General features: G+C 53.4%; 2 protein-coding genes across 3 annotated transcripts in view; both read left to right on the top strand.

The window, feature by feature from the left end:
- The window catches only part of NOL6 (nucleolar protein 6), an 11,437-nt gene extending 10,122 nt beyond the window's left edge, over positions 1-1,315 (top strand). The window contains exons 23-26 of one of the 2 annotated variants that reach the window (XM_007464951.1): positions 104-201; positions 579-773; positions 889-990; positions 1,166-1,315. In XM_007464951.1, coding sequence (XP_007465013.1) covers positions 104-201; positions 579-773; positions 889-990; positions 1,166-1,315 — 545 coding nt within the window. The remainder of the gene's footprint in view (positions 1-103; positions 202-578; positions 774-888; positions 991-1,165) is intronic. The other variant, XM_007464952.1, reaches the window with a different exon arrangement.
- A 10,066-nt stretch (positions 1,316-11,381) lies between these two features.
- AQP3 (aquaporin 3 (Gill blood group)) lies at positions 11,382-17,206 on the top strand. Its single transcript, XM_007464950.1, has 6 exons — positions 11,382-11,520; positions 14,677-14,803; positions 15,164-15,301; positions 15,640-15,758; positions 16,008-16,225; positions 16,312-17,206. Exons 1-6 carry the CDS (start codon positions 11,413-11,415, stop codon positions 16,478-16,480), a joined length of 879 nt encoding a protein of 292 aa, XP_007465012.1. The 5' UTR covers positions 11,382-11,412; the 3' UTR covers positions 16,481-17,206.
- Positions 17,207-22,609: the final 5,403 nt, after the last annotated feature.

Genomic DNA, 22,609 nt, shown 5'->3' with positions numbered 1-22,609 from the left:
TTCCTGCTCCCAAATGTGTGGTTTTCTCCCCCAAGGAAAAAGCAGGCCCAGCCTGAGCTATGAGAGACCTGTGGTCAGGTGTGACCTATCTGATGTATGTGTGCCCCCCAGATCCTACACCAGCTCATGGTCCTGGCAGCTGAGGCCTTGCCTGTCCTAGAGAAGCAGCTAATGGATCCCCGGGGTCCTGGGGACATCAGGGTAAGCCCCGGGCCCAGACTGACTCCAGGGGCTCTGGGGACTCCAGGGGCTCCATGGAAGTCTGGAGCTCTAGGGGCCCTTGTTTGGTGAGACTGAATCCAGAGAAGGCGTTGCAGCTGCCCACGGCGCCTGGCAGTCGGGGAGCCTGCAGGAGAGTCGGGGCCCTGGCTTCGCGCTTCTACCCTACGCTCCTCCTGGGGACCCAAGCTGCCACCAGCTGGGTCTTGTTGTTCCTGCCTTCAAATGAGCATTTGGGCCCATAATGGGTGGGTCAGACAAAAGGGAAGGAGGGAACCAGAGTGGGCATGTGGAGGGGTTTGTGGTCCAGTTCCCAGCTCCCAAGTGGGCACTGCTGAGCACCCCCTACCCCTCCTCAGACAGTGTTCCGGCCACCGTTGGACATGTACGACGTGCTGATCCGCCTGTCTCCCCGCCACATCCCCCGGCACCGCCAGGCTGTGGACTCGCCAGCTGCCTCCTTCTGCCGGGGCCTGCTTAGTGAGCCGGGGCCCTCCTCCCTGATGCCCGTGCTGGGCTACGATCCTCCTCAGCTCTACCTGGCGCAGCTCAGGGTAGGTCCTCAAGGGCTGACTGACCCTGGCAGGGGACATCCAGATGGAGCTGGGGCCATGGAGGTGGCTCTCAGGTGTCCACCTGTAATCTTGTCTCTGTCCTGCCCTTTCCTAGGAGGCCTTTGGGGACCTGGCCCTTTTCTTCTATGACCAACATGGTGGAAAGGTGATCGGTGTCCTCTGGAAGCCCACCAGCTTCCAGCCCCAGCCCTTAAAGGTGAGCTGGCTGGGGACAGTTGTCTGTTCCTGAGTGTGTACATGTGTTCCACATGGGCACGCGTGTCTGTGTGTGGTTCCACGAGTGACCCAGTGGCAGGTGTGAAACGTGTGTTTTGGTGTCTCTGCGTGTGCCTCTCGTGACACCTCCATCTACACTTCTCTGATTCTTTCAGGCCTCCAACACAAAGGGGCGCATGGTGGTGTCTCAGGGTGGGGAGCTGGTGATGGTGCCCAATGTAGAAGCCATCCTGGAGGACTTTGCCATCCTGGGCGAAGGCCTAGTCCAGGCTGTGGAGGCCCGAAGTGAGAGGTGGACCGTGTGACCTCCAGCCCAGGTGCAAGCTGTAGATGGACAACAGGACTGCAGACCTCTGGAGCAAGATGTCAATGCCTTGACCACCCTTGCTGCATATGGACCTTCCAAGGAGGGCTTGCTGGCCTGAGCATGCTGAATCATCCCCAACAAAGCCCTGTCCCAATTTTCTGTCTGATGCCCCAGCATTGGGGCAGGGGCCATGGTGTCCTGTGGAGTCCCCTTGTCCTGACCAGAAGAGGACTGGGCGCCAGCTCAGAGGGGACACTGAATGAACCCAGGAGATCCATCTACTTGTCAGCCTGGCCTGGCCCTTTTTTTATTTTTTCCTTCCCAGGCTGCTCCCAGAAGCCCGGAGAAGAGGCTGTGTGCCCAGGGCTGAGGCTCTGTCCCCACCCCTCTGCCAGGATGTGTGCCTCGACCTCAGTATGCCCTTCGGTGCATCGTCAGGCCTTTTAAATGGGGCTCAGAGAAGGTGTGGCACTCCCTGAGAGTCACAGAGCACCAGCACTGAGCAGTGGAGAGGGGGCTACGTGGGATGAATACACCGCATTGAAGGGGCACAACGCCCTCCTGTGTTGGTTCCGCTGCATCCCGGGGTGGGGACAAGGAAGGGGCCGGGTGGGTGAAGGGGTGAGGGGGACTGGTGGTCCCCCATCCAGGAGAGATGCAGAAAGCACTGATTGCTGCCCTGGCCTCCGGTGTCTGAGCCCCTCAGGCTCTGTGCTCCTGCAGTGGTGGTGCAGAGGTGAGTGGGACCCAAGACCTGCTCTCCAGGAGCTCCCAGTGCCCTGGGGGAGGGGGTGCTGCTTCCTTTCAGACTGGTCCACACCCCGCTTGCAGCAGCCTCTCCCTAATCCTGGCTGTTTTTCCAGACTCAGCTCAGTGACTCCTCCTTAAGCCCTTCCTCGCCCTCAGCCTAAGGTGCGCTTTCTCTACTCTGAAACATTAGAGCAATTACTGCCTGTTCATTTCTCTTTGCAGTCACGTACAGTGGCATGAACTCTCTTGTTTTAAACTGTGATTTAAAATTAAATCATTTAATTTCTCTATGTTATTGGCTTGTCTGCCTTTTCCGCATGGTTTTGACCTTGTCTCCTAAATGTAAGCTCTTTGAGGGCAGGAAACATATTTGAACAGATTTCATGGCACCTAGTACAGTGCCCTGCCCAAGTAGGATACAGGTGTGTGCAGAAGGGGCACCTGGCCCAGGCAGATGGAGGACAGGGCAGGCCACCAGAAGACTTCAAGGAAAAGAGAATCATGGTTTGTGATCTCTGCCTAGAATGGGTAGGGTTTTGATGGTGAAAGGCTTGAGAAAAAGTTGATGTTGGGAATTGCTTGGCAGTCCAATGGTTAGGATTCCACACTCTCACAGCTGAGGGCCTGGGTTCAGTCCCTGGTCGAGGAACTAAAATCACTCAAGCCATGCAATGCAGCCAAAAAACAAAAAAAGGTTTATTGAGTGCCTGCCTAATAAGATACCCTTTGTTATTTTCCATATCTTACATAAGGAAATTGATCATATAATCATACCAGCCCTTTTCCTTGTTATCCTCATTTTCTGAATGAGGTCAAGTTCAGCTGCAGGTGGGGGCCTGTTTGTAGAGGGACTTGGATGCCTGGCTATCTGGCTTCATCCTCAAGATGCTTAGCCACACATGGGAACTCTGGTTTCCAATTTTGTCCCAATTCTGTTAGTCTTTGTGAACCGACGCCAGTCCCTGCCTGTCACTGTCATGGGACAGCTTGGCCTGGGGTTGAAATTAGTATAGGGAATACACTGATTGGCTGTGTGAACTGAGGTCTGTGTCCATCTCTCTCCCTGTGCCATTCATTCATGTACTCCAGACCTCAGTGTGCCAGGCTGTATTTTCAGTGAGATACAAGAGATGCAGTCCCAGCGCTGTGGTCGTCCCTGGCTTCTCAGCTTTCCTTTTTCTTAGTCCCTCACATGTGGCAGTCCCTCTGTGGACTCTGGGGAGGGGCAGGGGGTACAGGCTGGTTTCAAACCATCCCGTTTCATCCCAGGGTCAGCTTCAGGCTCGTAGCTTCCTTCACAACTCCAGTGCAGGGAGCGTGTGGGATCTGCCCCCAGGTAAGCTCGTGGCTCCAAGAAGTGCAGATACCAGTCCCAATCAGGGGAAATGAGCCTTGGCCCTGCTACCTCCCCATGTGGTCCTGGGCAAGTCACTTCCCCTTGCTGGGCTCAACCTCCCCATCTTTAAAATGGGCATGAAAAAAAAATGGACATGATAGGGACTTCCCTGGCGGTCCAGTGCTTAGGACTCTGTGCTTCCACTGCAAGGAGCATGGGTTTGATCCCTGGTCAGGGAGCTAAGATCCCTCAAGCCATGCAGTGTGGCCAAAAAAAAAAAAAAGAAAGAAAGAAAAGAAAGAAGCCATGATAATGGCTTTGTCAGGTGCCAAGTGTGGCAAGGGAAGAGGGCAGATGACTCAGAAGCCCAAGGAGGTACATCTGCCATGCTTTCTGCACTCCCTGCTCCAGCTTGGGGTGTGGGGTGAGGGGAGCACGAAGTCCAGGCTCCGATTTCAATGCTTGCTCCAACCTGTTTTCCTTGGATTTTCTCTGGGAAGTAGGTGAGGAGGCTGGTGTGGTCTAACATGACCCTGGGGGAGAGGGGACATGAGGAGCTGGAACCTCAGGGGAAGAGAAGGACGGGAGCCTAGGAGGAACTCCTGCTGGAGCGAGGATGTGCAGGGGGATGTGTGTTACAGCGCCGCCACACGTGTGGCTGCCCCTGTGGGCCTCTGCGTTTGCAGGTAGACATGGATGGGGCGGGAGGCTGTGTGTGATGTATGGTGTGATCTGTCTGCTCTGTGTGTGTTGGAGTCGGGTGTGTGCACATCTGTATATAGTAGTCTGCTTGTGCAGGTTTTTGCCTCCAGCTCTGGGTTGCTGTTAAAGGCAAAATCTGCTCTGTTTTTAAAGAGCAAGTCAGGAGGAAAAGCTCTCAGGAGGCAGGAACTCGATTCCTTCCTATAAACTTAAATGGATGTAAATAAAGGCCTCCCCTTCTTGGGGCTTCAGTTTCCCCAGTTCTGTCAGACCTCCCAAGCCTCTCTATGTAGTCACATTCAGTGAATTCTCAAAGGGTCCTCTCTTCGGGCTGTGCTAGCTGAGAACCTCCTCTAAACCAGAATCCTTTTAGCTGAAGACCCTATTTTCCTCTGCCCAGCTCCTCACTTTGGAGAAAAAGAGAAAGACCCCAAAGCCCAGGGGTCCTTGCAGCAGGTTACATTCAGTGAAATCCTGAGGGCTGCTCCATCCCTGACCTAGTAAGTCAGATTGGGCTAGTCTGAGGCCCACCACTTCCACCCCAATAAATATGCACCTAACCCCCTCAACATCTGGTACTCGCTTTGTGAGTCACAGATTAATCTAGGTGAGCGATAAAGATAAAGGGGAGGAGAAGCCTGGGGCACGTGAGTCACCCCCACCTTCCTCAGGAAAGGCCAGCCTGCCCATCTCTCTGCTGCAGAGAGAAGGTGGCATCTTGGGGGAACTAAGGGGGACAAGAGTGTTCCAAACCCAGAGGGAGACTCACTTCCCTCTCCCACTTCAGTTTCTGGAAGAGGGATGGAGAGGATAATTTTTCTGGTTTGCAAGAGGCCCAGAGAGGTGTAGGAACTTGTCTAGGGTCACACAGGGAGTTACAGAGAATCTATGTATCCTGGCTGCAGGCCTTGCTTCTGAGCCTGGGCTTTCCTGGGGCTAAGGGGTCGGGTGATGAGGAATAAAAGAGTAGAGAGGCCGGAGCTCTGGCTCTCTCCAGTGAGGCGGGGAGGAGTGAAAAGCCGGGCCCCTCCCCTGTCCTGGGCTGACTGCCAGTCTTGCCCCTTCCCTTCTGCGCAAGGCAGCAGAATGAAGCTGTTATTAGACCCAGGGGAGCAAGGTCAAGGATAGGGGTAGCGGGTGGGAGCGTGAGCATTCTGGTCCACCGCAAGCCTATGTCTCTGTCTCCCTGTCTGGGAGCTCTCCTCTGTTCTCCCAGACTAGAAACCTCCACAGAACAGAGCTGGGGTCTCCTAGAGACTGACGAGGCCAAGGTTGGACCCTGACTGAGGGGTCATTGAGGGGCATTGAGACCCAGATCCTGTTCCACCTGATGACCAAATGGTTTGGATGAAAAAGATAGATGTGATATCCTGGCCTTTCCCCAGTCTCCCTCTCCACTGCCCCAAGGTCTAGAGATGCTCAGGAAGTCATTCCTGAAGTCTGACTGCAGAATCTCCTGCTTCGGGCTGTCCTCTCCTCTCGATCCTTCCCCTGAGACTTCTCTCCCTTAGGGCCAGCAGTGGGTGGCTGCCCTGTAATTAGCACCCAGACTGGGCTTGGATGAGGGGAGAGTATATTGGGGCTCATACATACCCATCACCTTTCTGGAACACCAGATGCAGAGCCTTCCACCACCTGTCCTCCCACAGCCACCTCCAGACCGCAGGCCTCTCAGAGAGCAGTTGTCCTGGGCCCCACCCAGATTCAGGTTCCTGTCTACGCAATTCCGCCTGCCTTCAACCTCAGCTTCTTGCCTACCTGCCCTGCCCATTCTGCCTCCTAAATCCCAAATCCAAACCCTCTCATCATGGTGTACCAGGTCACTTTGTCTCCAGACTCCTCAACAGATCCCCACCTCCTATCTCTGGCTTTTATAAATACTGAACCCAGACCCACAGCCAAGCCCAGATAGGGATACACACAGATATGCACACAGAACCCCAGGGTCGCCCACATGTACAAACAGACCTCCATGGGTACATGCATACACAGAGCCAACAACGCACATGGATACGCACGACATTCATACAGGAGGAAACGTGACTCATTAACGAGGCAGCTTCTGGAATGAACCTTTCCTTCTACATTGACTGTAATACAGTTTTCAAAGCCTGAAACATCCGTAATCTTGTCTGATTCTTACAGGGGCCCTGGGTGTGTGTGTGTTGGAGGGGACTCCACCTGAAACCTGCAGGCGACTGATGAAACTGAAACTGAGCGGCGGGGAAAGGGAGCTGGCTCGGCCACCTGACTGGTCAGTGGCCAAGCGAGGCTTGGAGCTGAGCTTCTGGGTCTATAGGAGGGCTCTGCCCCCATCAGCCCAGGCCCTGTGGCTCTGGGCTCTTCCTCAGCACAGGGCCTAGGCCTCCCGTCCCATTCCTCTGCCTCCTCTCTGTGACCCTCTGCTGTCCTCAAAGGGTGCCAAGGGCAGCTCAGGGTGACACCAGAAGGTGAACACAGAGTCCCCAGGATATGGGTCAAAAGGTAGATTTTCTCAAATTCCAGCTGGACATCTGGCCGGAGGTGCCCCGGGGTGTGGTTTGTGTTCACAGGCTCTCCTGCATCCCGACTGCCTGGAGACAGGGGGTGACTGTTGGTGCAGCAGGAGGAACTGCTTGCCCACCCCCCAGTCTGGGGATGCTCATAAGAGGGTGATTCATCTCTGCCCTCCACTCCCCGTTCCTGTCCAGAGCCAGCCCCCGACTCTCAAGGCCCAGAAACAGAAATAGCATCCAGCAGTGGCCTAAGAGTGGGGCACCCTCTAGACAGGGTGCTGAAGCATGGAGGGACCTGTGGCTCCCTGGCCTCCCTGCCCTCTTCACGTCTCCTCCATATCCGCATGGCGTTTGAATCCAGCTCAACACTTAACGGGGTGGGGTGGGGGGCTTCCCTGGTGGCGCAGTGGTTAAGAATCCACCTGCCAATGCAGGGGACATGGGTTTGAGCCCTGGTCTGGGAAGATCCCACATGCCACGGAGCAACTAAGCCCGTGCGCCATAACTACTGAAGCCTACGTGCCACAGCTATGGAAGTCTGCGCGCCTAGAGCCCGTTCTGCACAAAAAGAGAAGCCACTGCAGTGAGAAGCCCACGCACTGTAACGAAGAGTAGCCCTGCTCGCTGCAACTAGAGAAGGCCCGCGTACAGCAGCAAAGACCCAACGCAGCCAAAAATAATAAACAAATAAAATAAATAAGTTTATTTAAAAAAACCAAAACACTTAACGGCAAGTGACTTCTCTCCAACTGTTAGTTTTATCATCTGTGAAAGGGTAAAGTATACACCCACTTCTGGGGGTTGTTTCACAAATGGGAGGAAGTACTTTTAAAAAAAAATAAATTTATTTATTTTTACTTTATTTACTTATTTTTTTATATAAATTTATTATTTTTTTGGCTGCCTTGGGTCTTTGTTGCTGTGTGTGGGCTTTTTCCAGTTGCAGCGAGCGGGGGCTACTCTTTGTTGTGGTGCGCAGGCTCCTTCTCATTGCGGTGGCTTCTCTTGCTATGGAGCACAGGCTCTAGGCATGCAGGCTTCAGTAGTTGTGGCTCGCAGGCTCTAGAGTGCAGGCTCAGTAGTTGTGGCGCACAGGTTTAGCTGCTCTGCGGCATGTGGGATCTTCCCGGACCAGGGCTCGAACCCGTGTCCCCTGCATTGGCAGGTGGATTCTTAACCACTGTGCCATCAGGGAAGCCCCAGGAAGTACTTTCTAAACTTGAAAAAGGTATGTATGTCTGTTTTGGTCAGCCCCTCCCCCATCCCATTCCAATGCTTGGGAAGAGGTTAGGGGTTCAGGGAGGCCGGGGGACTGTAGTATGACTTGTTTTCTATGTCTACACTCTTCTCCACTCCACTTGCCAACAGCAAGGCCCATGTCTCCTCCTCTGCTGGTTCAAGCTGCTCTCATACAGGCAAAAAGAGTTTGGGGGACAGGAAATGAAGGGCGTGCCACTCCTGCCCCTTACAGGGCCCCAGCCAGTCCTTCTGGTCCAACAGGCTGGCACTTGCGTCTTCAGCCCTTCCCTTGCCTGGGAACACACTCCCCCAGCTTCTGACCTCAAGGAGTCACAGCCTCCCATGGGGTGGATCGGCTGTCAGTCCCCTTCCTGGGCACAGCCCTCCTGCCCTCAGCCCTCCTGCACAGGTTAGACACGGACCTTGCTCAAGATGTGGTGGGAGGAGATACGGCCTCGACATGTGCCTCGTCCTGGAGCTCCCAGGCAGGCAGGCTGGCTCCCAGCCCGTACTCAGGCTTTCCTTCCCTAAGCACAGGAGGGAGCCCAGATGGCTCTGGGTAAGCCGCGTGACTCAGGGTCAGGGCCTGCTTCACCAAGCTCAGGCTCTTCCTGTGAAGCTGAGCTTCCTTCTATCTTTTGCTCCTGGGGGCGCCATTCACACTGACTACAATGAGAATGAGCCCCCTCACCCCAACACCTGCATCCAGTTGTGCAATGAGGTCCTGCTTCAGCCCCCCAGACTCAGGCCAGCCAGCCCAGCGCTTCTGGACAAGCATCCTCAGGCCCTGACCCCTCTTATTCCCAGATGCCCCGAGGGGGGCTGACAGGAATAAGGGACCCTTGGAAAGCATTGCATCCTTCCCCCTCCTCCAGGCAGGGTCCCTCAGGCCCACTAAGAAGCATGAAGCCCTACCCATACCTCCTCAGCTCCAACCCTAACCCATCCCAATATGCATGGTGTGTACATGTATGAACATGTGTGTACACCCTAGTTACAGATAAGAACCAGTTTGGTGGGAGTATATGGGGTCATGGTCTTGAAAGTTGGACCTTGATTTGGAGTGAGGGGGCATTGGGAACTGGCTCTCGTTCCACTTGCCAAGCCATGTGCCTCAGCATGGCGCTGCATCCACTGGGGAAATGGGAGGTCGCAAAGATGCTCTATGGTGAGCTGCAGCCCCAGATTATAGGTGAGCATGTACACACATGTGCACATGTGTAAATAGATGCTACTTGCAAGATACACAGATCCAGTTATGTGTGTGACCTGCTCCCTCATGGTGAAGCCCATGTGAACACCTATGTGAACTGAGTGCAAACACGTGTATATAGGGCCGGGGGGAGGTGTGTGCTCTGCCTGCTCATGGTGGAGCTGCCCCTGTTTTTCTCCAGTTTCCAGGCCAGGCTCGGCTGCTGGCAGGCCCAGGACCAGCAGGAGTGAGGATGGGGTTCTGTGGGGTGGGGTTCCCTACTTTCTTTCAGTGTTGAGGAACCACTTTGCCACTTCCTGCCCTGTGCAGCCCCACCTGGGGCAGTGAGGGGCTGAGAAGCATACCAGGGAGTGGGGAGAAGAGAGTGAAGTCTTGTGGGGAGCTTTCCCCCCTTCCCACAGTCTGTGCTCCGGCACCAGGAGTCTAAGGTTTTGTCCTGAGTCACAGATGGGCAGTGAGACCTCCGGCAGGCACTCAGTGATGGCTCCTTGATTCACCCTGGGCCCTCCCAGCCCGTGGGGTTCAGGGGGTATGGTGCTTCTTCCTGGGCCAAGGGTCATGGGGGACCTCTTGTGAGGGGATTACATATATATGTGAGCCTATGGCTAGGCTCTCATGGGCAATGGGATCCCGGGAGCATGTGAACAAAGCTCAGGGTCTATAGGCAAGTATGGCTGCCAGCCTCGGGGGTGGTGTGTGTGCTGCACACCTGCATGTGCACCTGTGAATCTACCTATGTGTGTTGCCAAACCCTATCTCTTTGGGCATGAGTCGCCTCTGGAGCCCTCATTTTTGACAGACATTCCTCAAGGGACAAGTCCCCTGGGACCTTAGCCCACCTGGATTAAGTCCCTTTGGAAAATGTGCTCTTCCCTGGCAAAGCTGCCATTAGAGACTGGGGTGAGGGCATATTTGCTTCCAGTCCTGTGGGAGTAAGGCCCAGGCTACCAGACCTCAGTTTCCCAATTATCAGATGCAGCATAGGGAACAGGGTTGCCCCATGCCTCTCCTGAGATGGGATTGACACACCCTCAGTTCAGCCAGCTTAATCTCTTAAAGGGACAGACTTACCCCTGGTCAGAGATCAGCCAGAGCGGGAGAGGTGAGGGTTAAAAGCAGCTGGAACTCGGGACTTCCCTGGTGGTCCAGGGGTTAAGACTCTGCCCTCCCAATGCAGGGGGCCCGGGGTTTGATCCCTGGTCAGGGAACTAGATCCGAGTGTGCAGCCAAATAAATAACTAAATAAATATTAAAAACCAAAAAACAAACCAGCTGGAACTCACCTTGCCGGCAAGCATGTGGCCTGTGGCGTGTCAGGACAACTGCAGCTCAGCCTCTGGAGCCATGTGCAAGATGCACGCAGGTACACGTGTGACAGCTCTGTTAACCCGGCCATGTTCAACATGCATGAGCAAAGCCATGAAAAATGCCCAGAAAGTGTGATCAGGCACATAGGACAGATGTCATGTGTGGACACAGCTGAGAACGGAGCGGGTCAAGACATGCAACATGTGACACGTACTAACTGCGCAAGAAACAAGGGCCGGTGTACTCTGGCTGGAACTCAGCACCTGTGTTCCTGAGTCCACCTGGGTCTGGACTCTGAGAGGGTCTCTTCTCCCTTGGGGTCCACAGCTTCCTCCCTCCAGGCCCCTGACTGCGGACACGCCAGGTCCAACCATCGTGTAGAGCTGGGGCTAGTTTCTTTCCTTTCTCTCTTTAAAAAAAAAAAATTTTTTTTATTAGCTGATTTTTACTGGAGTACAGTTGCTTTACAATGCTGTATTAGCTTCTACTGCACAGCAAAATGAATCAGCCATACTTATACATATATCCCCTCGCTTTTGGGTTTCCCTCCCACTTAGGACACCACAGTGCATTAAGCAGAGTTCCTTTCCTTTCTGACATGTCTCCTCTCCCCTCCACCGTGGTGAAGATGGCAGCGAGGCTCACTGCGAGTGGCCCAAGGAGGTCTCTTTGGCGGCTCCTTTTCCCCCCTGAGCCCCCGTCCTGCACGTGCCTACACCCCACCATCGGCTCTCAGACTCCACAATCCCGCAGTCTGGTCTCAGCCCCCACACACCTCCTCCCCGGGGCCAACACCAGCCCTAAAGCCGCCTCACACCACACACCCCTACCTTCCTTATCAGCGTCCCCCCAACCCAGCGTCCCCTCCAGCCTCCCTAGGCGAGCAGTGAGGGGTGGCCGCCCCCTCCTGAGGCCGGCACCCGGCTCGGCAGGCGGCGGTGCCGGCGGGCGGGGCGCGTGCCTCCGGTTCCTATAAAAGGCACCACTCGGCGCTGACGGCCACTGCTGCTGCGTCCGCCGCCCGCCCGACAGCACCGCCGCCTGCCCCAGCCATGGGTCGACAAAAGGAGCTGGTGTCCCGCTGCGGGGAGATGCTCCACATCCGCTACCAGCTGCTTCGCCAGGCGCTGGCTGAGTGCCTGGGGACCCTTATCCTCGTGGTGAGTGGAGGGAGAAGCCTCTCTCCAGCCCCACACTCCCCAGTCCCTCTGTTCACCAGAGGGTCTGTGTTTTTTAAGACAGCCTTGACCCCTCTCCCAGCTCTGATCCCTCGCCCCCAACTTGACCCCTTCCGGAGCACTATTCGCCCATAGCGCTAACCCCTCAGTGACTGACAGTTCCGACCCTTGCCAGAATGACAGCTGTTATGCCCCAGTGACAGCTCTGATCCTTTACCCTCTCACCAGTGACCCAGCCCACAGGCTGGGGACAGCAGTCACCTCTGCAGTCTGGGACCTCCAGCCCTTTCTGGCTTCCACAGCTCCCCAGGTTCCTAGAGTCCCAGCCCTGGGAGGCAGTGGAGGCAGTGGCAAATGGGTCTCTCTTGGGTTATTTGGGTTTTGGATGCCTGGCCCCTAATGAATAATTAAGCCTCAGAAAGTCCAAAAGTTGCCCTGCTGTAAGGACAGTTTGCCACAGGTGGGGGCAGAGAGTGGGGGCTACACAGCAAACAGCAAGCGGGAAGGAGGGAGGATCCTGAAGATAGGAGGCTGTGGAAGGCAGCTGTGCCCCAGGCACAAAGGACGTGGTGTCATTAAAATTCCTCCCCTAGTGCTGAGCAACTCCCAGACAGATGCTGTCAGCTTCCATGCAGAAGCTCTCTGACTTACTCCCCGGGCCTGAGTTACTGTACAGGTTCTCTGAGGGGGACGCTTCCCTGCCTGGGTTACTCCCCAGTCTCAGTTATGCCCTGGTTATGCCAGTTTGGGTCTGGGTTGTTCCTGGGTGACTGCACTTCTTGGGTCTGACAGACACACCAGTTATGGGCTCCATTTCCTGTCCCAGTTACTCTCAGATTTTCAGTCACTCTTGTGGTTACACCTGTTTCCCTCTGGGTTACGTCTGGGTTCATTTGCTCCATTGCAGGGGATGGGGTACTCCGTGTCCCACTTTCAAACCCTAGGTAACACAGACCAGCTGGCCCCCTGTGAACTAGCAAGATTAACTAGGGGCAAGTAGGGCTGGATGGCCCACCCTAAATGGGTGGTGGTGGTGGAGCAGATTCTATAGAGAGAGGAAAGCTGGACTCACCTCTGGCTTCCAGGAACAAGAAGGGGGGAAGCCAGGTGGGGCACTTTATCCATACCCCCTCCGCAGACTAGTAGACCTCCCAGTCATCTGCCTCTCTTCTCTCCCAGTGCCAAGTGCCAAGAAGGGAATAGGGGCAGACGCTTGTTTTCCTCCTGCCCCCGAGCCGTGTGTCCCCCGGTCCCTGTCTGATTTTTAGTCCAGTCCCCTGTTTGAGAGCAGCCAGAACAGAGCAAGTTGTCTTCCCTTCACAGAGGGGCCTCCCTATCTCCTCCCTAGTCTCAGTTTGCCTTCCCCCAAAGGAGCAGTCAGGCCTCCCGCTGAGCCCCAGGATCATTTGGCTTTTCCCTGACCACAGAAGGAGTGTGTTATGTCTGTGAAGGCGTTCAGGCTCAGGTGGCTTAGAGGCATTTTGTGTCAGTGCCCGAAGAGGAGAGGCCAGGCCCGAGAGACACCCAAGTGGTCGGTGAGGGCTTACCTGCATACCTCCGTGGGTTGGGGACCGAGAGCCTGCAGTGGCAGAAGCAAGGCTGGCTTTCAGGCGAGGGAAGCCTCTTTCTCTGAGGCTCCTAGTAAGGTGAGGAGAGGGAGAGTGAGCCCAGAGGAAGAGGAAGATGAGTCTCAAGGTGGTGGAACTGGCTCTGACAGCTTCTCCCTCCAAGGCCTCCTGGGATGGAGCCAGGTTTGGGCCTCAGGCAGGCAAGGAGCTGAGGCCAGGGCCGGCCAAGCCGGGCAGGGTGCCCCAGACCCTCACGTGCCTGTTCCAACACACATACATACTTACACTCTCTGACCTTTGCTCTCACTTGCCTGCACACCTTTGCCCTGCATCACTGCTGCTGGCTTCCCCACTATCTCTTGGTCTTCGTGAAGGATGATAATCAAAATGCTTAACCACCCAGTACAGCAGGACACTGACCCTTTAGAAGTGACGAGGGCCCTTAGCACAGGTTTTGGAAAATTTCTGCTGGATAGGCATAAAGACTTTAGTTACGGAGAGGTGGGAGAGGAGAGCTGGGGCAGGGCTGGAGCAGCTTCGGGGGACACTTTGGGGGCTCAGGGCAATGGCTCTTTACAGAGGAGCTAGTACAGAAACATTTTTACATTTGAACAAGGGGAACCGACAAATAGCACATTCTGTACTTGCAGGACATCAGAGATTTTAGTCCTCTTGAATCCGCGCCCCCCCCCCCAATTTCCAGCAGAAAACTTAGAACCAATCTCCCCACTTCCACTGCTCTGGGGGTCCTGGACTATGGCTAGTGAGACTAGACAGATCACAGTCCCCTTGAACCCCCGCCCCCCCCCCCCAATTTCCAGCAGAAAACTTAGAACCAATCTCCCCACTTCCACTGCTCTGGGGGTCCTGGACTATGGCTAGTGAGACTAGACAGATCACTGTCTTTGGGACCTCCAAATCTGAGTGGGGAACCTGGACCTCTGAGGGCAGGGAGGTCAGGGTGAGTGGAGAGAGGAGGCTCTGGGTCAGGAACAGGTCAAGGAGGCTGAAGATCCTGAGAGGGAGAGCAGGGAGAGGCAGGAGCTCTGACACCCCAGATTCAGGAGAAGTGGACTCAAACTAACCTCTGGCTTCCTCCCTTTCTTTGTGCCCTCTCCCCCTCAGCTCTTCTTTGGGGCAGAGAGGGAGGCAATTGCAGGTGGGGGATGAGTGAGAGCCTTCCCACCCCTATGGGCCAGGCCTGAAGGGCTGGGGGAGGAACTGCTCAGGTGAGAGTGTCCCCTTCCACCCACTCCTACTGAGAGTCAAGAAAAATCAGTGGAGATGGTTCAGCCATCTTCTGGGCTCAAGGTTGCAAACTTTGCTTCCAGTCCCTTCCATAGGACACTGTTCTTAGTAGAGTTGGGACATTGGGGCTAAGAGGCCATGTCTGCTTCTTCTGCGGGGTATAACTGCAGCAGGAGGAGGAGGGGTTCAATTCCAGGAAAGGGCTTCTCGCCCTCCCGTCCTCCCCATGAAGGCAGGGGGAGGTTGTTGGCTTCATCCCTGCCCTCTGGAGTGAGACTCACTGGTCCTCACCCTCCCTGTTTTGTTCTGTTTCCTGACACAGCTGTTTGGCTGTGGCTCTGTGGCCCAGGTCGTGCTCAGCCGGGGCACCCACGGTGGTTTCCTCACCATCAACCTGGCCTTTGGCTTCGCCGTCACCCTAGGCATCCTTATCGCTGGCCAGGTCTCTGGTAAGGCCTTACCCCACCCTCAGCCATCACCCCTCCACAGCATTCCCACAAGGTGTCCCGCTGGAGAATAGGGTGGGAGTGGAGGTCATCTCAGAACAAGGCATAGCCAGGGCTTAGCTTTGGGTCCTTGGAAGAGAAGAGTGGTGAAGGAACTTGATACTTGGAAATTTCGACTCTCACCTCGGAATCAGAGATTAGTCGAGTTGGCCTGTTACATAGTCCAACACACCATTCTGTACAAGAAACCCTTCTCTGCATCCCTGCTCACCAGGCCAGAGAGTGGGAGTATGGGGCGGGGGAATCCTGGCCTCCCTACTGTGGCAGGCAGGGGCTAATAGGTTCCATCTCCCCTCTGCCCAGGGGCTCACCTGAACCCTGCCGTGACCTTTGCTATGTGCTTCCTGGCACGTGAGCCCTGGATCAAGCTGCCCATCTACGCCATGGCTCAGACTCTGGGAGCCTTCCTGGGTGCCGGGATCGTTTTTGGGCTGTATTATGGTGAGGCTTCCCACCCTGCCTTCCTCCACTACCCCCTCCCTCTGCTTGGGACCTGCTGGCACCAGGCCTTTTGATGACAGATGGCTGGGGCCTGCCCAGGCCCCGGGCTTATGACTCATTTACGCACAGGTCCCAGGTGGGGGTCATGAGGGGAAAGAAATGAGTCGGGCAAAAATGGAGTCAGGCCCTCCACCCCTCCACCTTCCCACCCCCGACTCCAGGGTAATAAAGCAGCGATCACACTCACCTGTGACCTCTGGGAGGGTGGGCCCAGCCTGAGAGGGGAGATGGGGCTCAGACCTCTGCCCTCACCCACTTGATGTTTAATCTGTGACCAGATGCAATCTGGGCCTTCGCCAACAACCAGCTTATAGTTTCGGGCCCCAATGGCACAGCTGGCATCTTTGCCACCTACCCCTCTGGACATTTGGACATGGTCAATGGCTTCTTCGACCAGGTATGGGCTGGGGGTGAGTGAGGGGAACTCGGGGAGGAGGACCAGGCTGCCTTGGGTTGCTCATGGGCTGGCTGGGGGACAGGACTCCTCGTCTAGAGCAGATTCCTAGGAATCTGCAAATTTAACCAGCAAAAGTCTTAGTACCACTGCTCTGGAGAGCAGAGCACGGGAGATGCCAAGACTCTGAGAGTGGAGGGAAGCTGGAAGGTGGATGGGGGCTATTCTCACCCTGTTCTCCCCACTCCCCAGTTCATTGGCACAGCCTCCCTCATCGTGTGTGTGCTGGCCATTGTGGACCCCTACAATAACCCTGTCCCGCGTGGCCTGGAGGCCTTCACTGTGGGCCTGGTGGTCCTGGTCATCGGCACGTCCATGGGCTTCAACTCTGGCTACGCCGTCAACCCCGCCCGGGACTTCGGCCCTCGCCTTTTCACAGCCATTGCCGGCTGGGGCTCGGAAGTCTTCACGTGAGTGCAGTCCCCGCCAGCGTGCGCCAGCCCGTCTCCCCTCTGCCCTGCCCCACGCGTCCCTGACCACATCTGTCTGCCCCCAGGACCGGCCGCCACTGGTGGTGGGTGCCCATCATCTCCCCACTCCTGGGTTCCATTGCGGGTGTCCTCGTGTATCAGCTCATGATTGGCTGCCACCTGGAACCACCTCCACCCTCCACCGATGAGGAGAATGTGAAGCTGTCCCACGTGAAGCACAAGGGGCAGATGTGAATGGGCAGGGGCCTCCCCCCCACCCCCTCTCATGAGCATCCTTTGACTGTGCAGGGGCTGCTTCCTAGAAGCCCTCTTCACGACCCCCCTCCCAGGCTAAGAAGCTCCTTGTCTACCACCGCCCCTCTAGAAAGCCCCCTTCAGGATTTTCCATCCTGGAGGAAATAGGACCCAATAGGACCGCAGGCCACTGCCTGTAAGCTGGTGGCACAGGGAGTAGGGCCAATCTAGTCCTTTGTCTCCCAAAGAGAGAGAATGGGCAGCAGATGTGTGCATGTGTGTGTGTGGTTTTCCAGATATTCAGGGCAAAGGACCAAGTGGAAAGGATTCTATCTGTGGGCGTGTGGGGGGAGGCCCGGAGGGAGGGAGGGATGGTGTTGTGTCTGTCTATGAGTGAGGAAAGCCCCAGGGGTCTGCATGTTTCAGGGGCTCCGTGTGGAGGAGGGTCCAGGTACATGCGTTTCTTAGTATGTGTGTGTCTGCTGTTTTTTCTACATAGGGGGCTTCTATAGGCTTTGGGGGAGGTAGGGTGGGAATATGAGTAGGGCTAGGAGGAGGGGACCACAGTCCAGATGAGGAGCTCTGGCTATTCATACATAAGTAAGAGCAGAGTGATGTGTTTCTGTCACAATGGAGGCATGAGGTGGGTGGGGTGAAGTCCAGGTCATAAGTTTCACATTTGCTCTTTAAAAAAAGAAAGAAAAAAGTGTATATATATATATATGTGTGTGTGTTTGTGTGTGTGTGTGTGTGTGTGTGTGTGTGTGTGTGTGTATAAAAGATATTACAGTTTTAGGGATGGGGGTTGGGAGACTCTAAATAGGCTCTTCATTCCTTTTTTTTTTTCTTCACTCCTTTAATCCTCAACTCATGTACTCTTTTGCCTTTTATTAAAAAATAATAAAATATATGCCAATTGTGTAAATATCTCTGTGCTTGCTCTGCCGGCTAAAGAGCTTCGTTGAGTTTGGCCACAGATAGCCAGGGCACCCTGAGGGTAATACTCAAACCTGCCCTAGGGGCAGGGGTCAGTCACACAGACAGGTCAGAGAGCTCCTTCAGCTCAGCTTGAACTCGGAGTCCCACATTCTCCCCCAAGTTTCCATCTTCCTGGGATCCCCCAGTACAATGAATCACATCTTCCCAACCCCTGCACCCACCTACTACCCCAGGAAGGCAGGCTGAAGCCTGGCCTAGGGAAGAACGTTCTCCCAGGCAGAGCTGCCCGAAGGAGAGGACTGCTACCCAAGAAATAGTGAGCTCCCTGTTGTTGGAAGAGACCAATCAGATAGGGAACCTGTTATTGCCTTCTACACCTCGCAGCTGTTTGGGCTCTATCACCTTCAACTAGACCTTGGCCACAGCCCCCTGAGCAGCCTCTCTGACTCCAGTTTGCCCCAGTCAGTCCACACAGCAACCAGAGGGATCTTTCTGAAAACCCCCGCTGAAAGTGGGCCTCTTTCTACGGCTCTCCCCGCTACCCAGCGACAATTCAAATCCCTCCATCCTGCAGTCAGGCCCTCCAGGACCTGGCCCTGGTCCCTACACCTCCCCTCACGATGCTCCATCCACCCCAGACTACTTTGTATGCTCCTGTGCCTTCCGACCTCACTGCCCACTCACTAAAATCCTCCTGATCTGCTCTATCACCTCCTCCAGGAAGTCATCCCTGCCTTACCCATTCTTTCACCATCTCTACAGTCAGTCGTCTGAACCCAGAGACCACAGCTGCATTCATTCGTGCCTCCTGTGCTTCAGTTCTTCAGTCTGAGGCATCCCTGTGTCCTGTAAGGCTGGGATCTGGGATTGGACTGACTCTGGTGCCCTGACTGAAGCCTGGGAAGCTCTGCTGGGAGATCACGTGCCCCTTCCCACCTCCTACTCCTTCCTTACCGAATCCTCCTCAAATTTCACTGGGAATAAAAAGGGAAGGCGGCCCCAACCCAAGCTCTCCTGCAGAGTTAACCACATTGGGATGCCTGGGTCTGGAGGAGGACTGTGGTTTTTAGAGGATAAGCCAACTCTTGCTCCCCAGCCACTTCACAGTTACGGAGACCATGGCCCAGAGGGCGTGGGTCTCACAGCCTGGACTCTGGGCAGGTGGGGCTGGGGGAAGGCAGTTCCATCTCAGGTCTCCACCCACCCGTCCCCAGCTCCCAAGAGGCGTGTCTGGAATGTTGAAGGGACCTGAGCCAGAGGGAGTGTCCCCTTCTCAGGCCCTGGGGGGAGAAAGGGCAAACCGTGGGAGGAGAATGTGTGCTTCAGAGTTTCACTGCAGCCACACCTGTCCCGCTTTGGGTACCCTCACTCTGCTATCCTCCCCAGCATGCCCCATGCCCTTTGTCTTCTCTTACTCTCAACTCCTGCAGTTGACCCTGACCAGTCAGCCCAGGGGGTGGTGGGAGGGCTTCTGGCCCAGTGGTGAACAAGTAGTCAGACCTGGATTCCAAGCCCAGCTTGGCCTCTCTCTAGCTGTGTGATACTGGGGTGGTCATTTTCTTTCCCTGAACCTCAGTTTCCTCATCTGTGAATTGGGAGACATTGAGAGGAGGAGGTAATGGAAGATAATAGTCAATAAATGTCAAAAAAATGATTTTTTCCTGCAGAACAGGGGAGGGGGTATGGTGGTTGGTGGAGAGATCTGAAGGCTGTTTTTTAAAGGTCATTGAATTTAATATCCTCTTCCGCCTCAGATGCCTTCCACAAATCTGAAGTTCCTGAGAGGGGGGTGGAAGAACAGGGTGATGGCTTGCCGTGCCTTAACTTGAGGAGGGTTTTGGGAGGAATAGAAGGGAGACACAAGAGGGGGCCACCATGGGTGTAGAGAGCAGAGGAGCATGCAGCCTAGGGAACACGCTGGATGGAATGTCAGACCGAGTGAGGAAGAGGAAGGCCTGGCTGCCCAGTGACAGAAGCCAAGTAGCAGCATGACCCCTGGGGGCAGGAGCGAAGCTTCCCACCTCCCCTACTCCCTTCTAAGATGTGCCTCCTACCAGCAGTTCTGTCTGATAGCAAGTTCTAGAAAGAAATCTCTTCATCTCTTTCAGGAAAGTAGCTTAATCCGTTTGCCAGGGTGGACTTGAGAATCAAGATCCCACGTCTCATCTCTGTCCCTTCTTCCTGAGCTAGTCCTCTCCACAGCCATCTTTGGAGGAGCTCATGGTTCCTTAAAGCTCTGACTTGCTTGCATTGAAATCCACCTCCCTGAAACCTGAGCTGGGTTTCCGTTTCCTTGTGTGCCTGCTTGTGTGTGCGCACACGCAGCTGTGCACCTCTCAGTGCTGCTGGGTGTACCTATCTTTCTCTCAGTCTGTCTGGTATGGCTCTGGGTCTGTGCCCCTGGCTGACCATGTCTCCTTCTGTGTCTCTGTCCCTGCCTGACTCTTTGTGTTTGGGTCTTTCTATGTGTACTTCTAAGTGAACATGTCATGTACCTAAGTACCTAAGAGAGTCTGAGTGACCAGTCCCTCTCATCTTACCCCGGGGCATACCTCCTCCTTAATTCCTAGTAATGAGCTCCCTCCTTCTTGCTAACTTTTTCCCCTTGATTTTGTTTGTCTAAAAGCCTGGGTGTGGCCCCCCCAGGCTTGGGTGGGGTAGAATTGGGTGGGGTGGGAAGGGGAGAGGAGGGACTACTCCACCCTGAACAGAGACCCCAGAGGCCAGAGACACCCTTGGTTCCCCACAGGAGGGTCTGTGAAGGTACTGGCCTCCTCATTGGGAGGAGGGAGCCTGTCCTGAGGTGGGGACACTGAGTTGTGCACCTGGGAATGCTGGCAGTGCAAAGGAAGGAGAAAGTCAGGTGAGGAGCCTCCTTCACCTGCAACTTTACCGAATTCATCAATTCATTCATCAATGAATTTGGTAAAGTTGCCGGATACAAAATTAATATACAGAAATCTGTTGCATTTCTATAGACTAGCAATGAACTAACAGAAAGAGAAACTAAGAGAACAATCCTATTTACCATCACATCAAAAAGAATAAGATAACTAGGAAAAAGCATACCTAAGGAGGGAAAAGACCTGTACTTGGAAAACTATAAGACACTGATGAAAGAAATTGGAGACAGCACAAACAGATAGAAAGATATACTATGTTCTTGGACTGGAAGAATTAATATTGTTAAAATGGCTATACTACCTGAGTCCATCTACAGATTCAATGCAATCCTTATCAAAATACCAAGGATATTTTTCACAGAACTAGAACAAATAATCTTAAATTTTGTATGGACCCTAAGTAGCCAAAACAATCTTCAGAAAGAAGAACAGAGCTGGAGGAATCACGTCCCACCTGACTTTCAGACTATACTACAGTAATCAAAACACTATGGTACTGGCACAAAAACAGACACATAGATCAATGGAACAGAATAGAGAGCCCAGAAATAAACTCATGCACTTTTTGTCAATTAATCTATGACAAAGGAGGCAAGAATATACAATGGAGAAAAGACAGTCTCTTTAATAAGTGGTGCTGGGAAAACTGGACAACTACATGTAAACTAATGAAATTAGAACACTCTCTAACACTATGTACAAAAATAAACTAAAAATGGATTAAAGACCTAAATGTAAGACCAGAGACCATAGGTTTCCCTGGTGGCGCAGTGGCTAAGAATCCACCTGCCAATGCAGGGGACACGGGTTCAAGCCCTGGTCCGGGAAGATCCCACATGCCGTGGAGCAGCTAAGCCCGCGAGCCACAACTACTGAGCCCACATGCCACAACTACTGAAGCCCACGTACCTAGAGCCCATGCTCCGCAATAAGAGAAGCCACTGCAATGAGAAGCCTGAGCACCGCAATGAAGAGTAGCCCCCGTTCACCGCAACTAGAGAAAGCCCAGCAACAAAGCAACGAAGCAACGAAGACCCAACACAGTCAAAAAAACAAACAAACAAACAAACAAAAAAGTCCGGAGACAGTAAAACTCCTAGAGGAATACAGGCAGAACACTCTTTGACATAAATAGTAGCAATATTTCTTTTTGGATCAGTCTCCTAAAGCAAAGAAAATAAAACAAAAAATGAGCAAATGGGACCTAATTAAACTTAAAAGCTTTTGCACAGCAAAGGAAACCACTGACAAGACGAAAAGACACCTACTGAATGGAAGAAAATATTTGCAAATGATATGACTGATAAGGAGTTAATACGCAACATATATATACAGCTCATAAAACTCAACATCAAAAAAATAAACAACCTGATTAAAAAATGGGCAGAAGACTTGGATAGACATTTCTCCAAAGAGAACATGCAGATGGCCAAGCAGCACGTGAAAAGATGCTCAACATCACTAATCATCAGGGAAACGCAAATCAAAACCACAATGAGCTATCACCTCATACCTGTCAGAATGGCTATCATCAAAAATGACACAAGTAACAAACATTGGTGAGGATGTGGAGAAAAGGGAACCCTTGGGACTGGTGGTCCAGTGGCTAAGACTCCAAGCTCGTAATGCAGGGGGTGGGCCAGGTTCAATCCCTGGTCAGGGAACTAGATCCCACGTGCATGCCGCAACTAAGAGTTCGCACGCTGCAACTAAATATCCCGCATGCTGCAACTGAGACCCGGCACAGCCTAAATAAATAAATATGTTTTTTCCAAAAAGAAAGGGAACCCTCATACACTGTTGGTGGGAATATAAATTGGTGCAGCCACTGTGGAAACAGTATCGAGGTTTCTCAAAAAACTAAAAATAGAACTATTATATGACCCAGAAATACCACTCCTGGATATATATCTGAAAAAACCAAAAACACTAATTCTAAAAGATACATGCACTCCAATGTTCATAGTAGCATTGTATACAATTGATATGGAAAATGATATGGAAACAACCTAAATGTCCATCAACAGATGAATGGATTAAGATGTGGTATATATATTATCCATTCATCTGTTAATCTTAATTCATTCATCTGCTGAATAATATTCCATTATATACATATAATGGAATACTACTTATACTATATGTATACTACATATATGTATATATATATACAATGGAATACTATTCAGCCATAAAAAAGAACGAAAATTTGTCCTTTGCAACAAAATGGATAGACTTGGAGGGTACTATGCTAAGTGAAATAAGTCAGAGAGAGAAAAATACTGTA

This window comes from Lipotes vexillifer, unplaced genomic scaffold (genome assembly GCF_000442215.2).
Source record: "Lipotes vexillifer unplaced genomic scaffold, Lipotes_vexillifer_v1.1 scaffold110, whole genome shotgun sequence".
Lineage (NCBI taxonomy): Eukaryota > Metazoa > Chordata > Mammalia > Artiodactyla > Lipotidae > Lipotes > Lipotes vexillifer.
Note: the sequence above shows the minus strand (reverse complement) of the source record. Positions and strands in the feature narration are given on the sequence as shown.

What these genes read in the sequence shown, in the direction of transcription:
- AQP3 (XM_007464950.1), top strand. Translation starts at nt 11,413, where the DNA reads ATGGGTCGACAAAAGGAGCTGGTGTCCCGCTGCGGGGAGATGCTCCAC. An exon ending in TGGGGACCCTTATCCTCGTG is followed by an intron (nt 11,521 to 14,676) that starts GTGAGTGGAGGG and finishes TTCCTGACACAG; the next exon opens with CTGTTTGGCTGTGGCTCTGT. An exon ending in TGGGGCTCGGAAGTCTTCAC is followed by an intron (nt 16,226 to 16,311) that starts GTGAGTGCAGTC and finishes GTCTGCCCCCAG; the next exon opens with GACCGGCCGCCACTGGTGGT.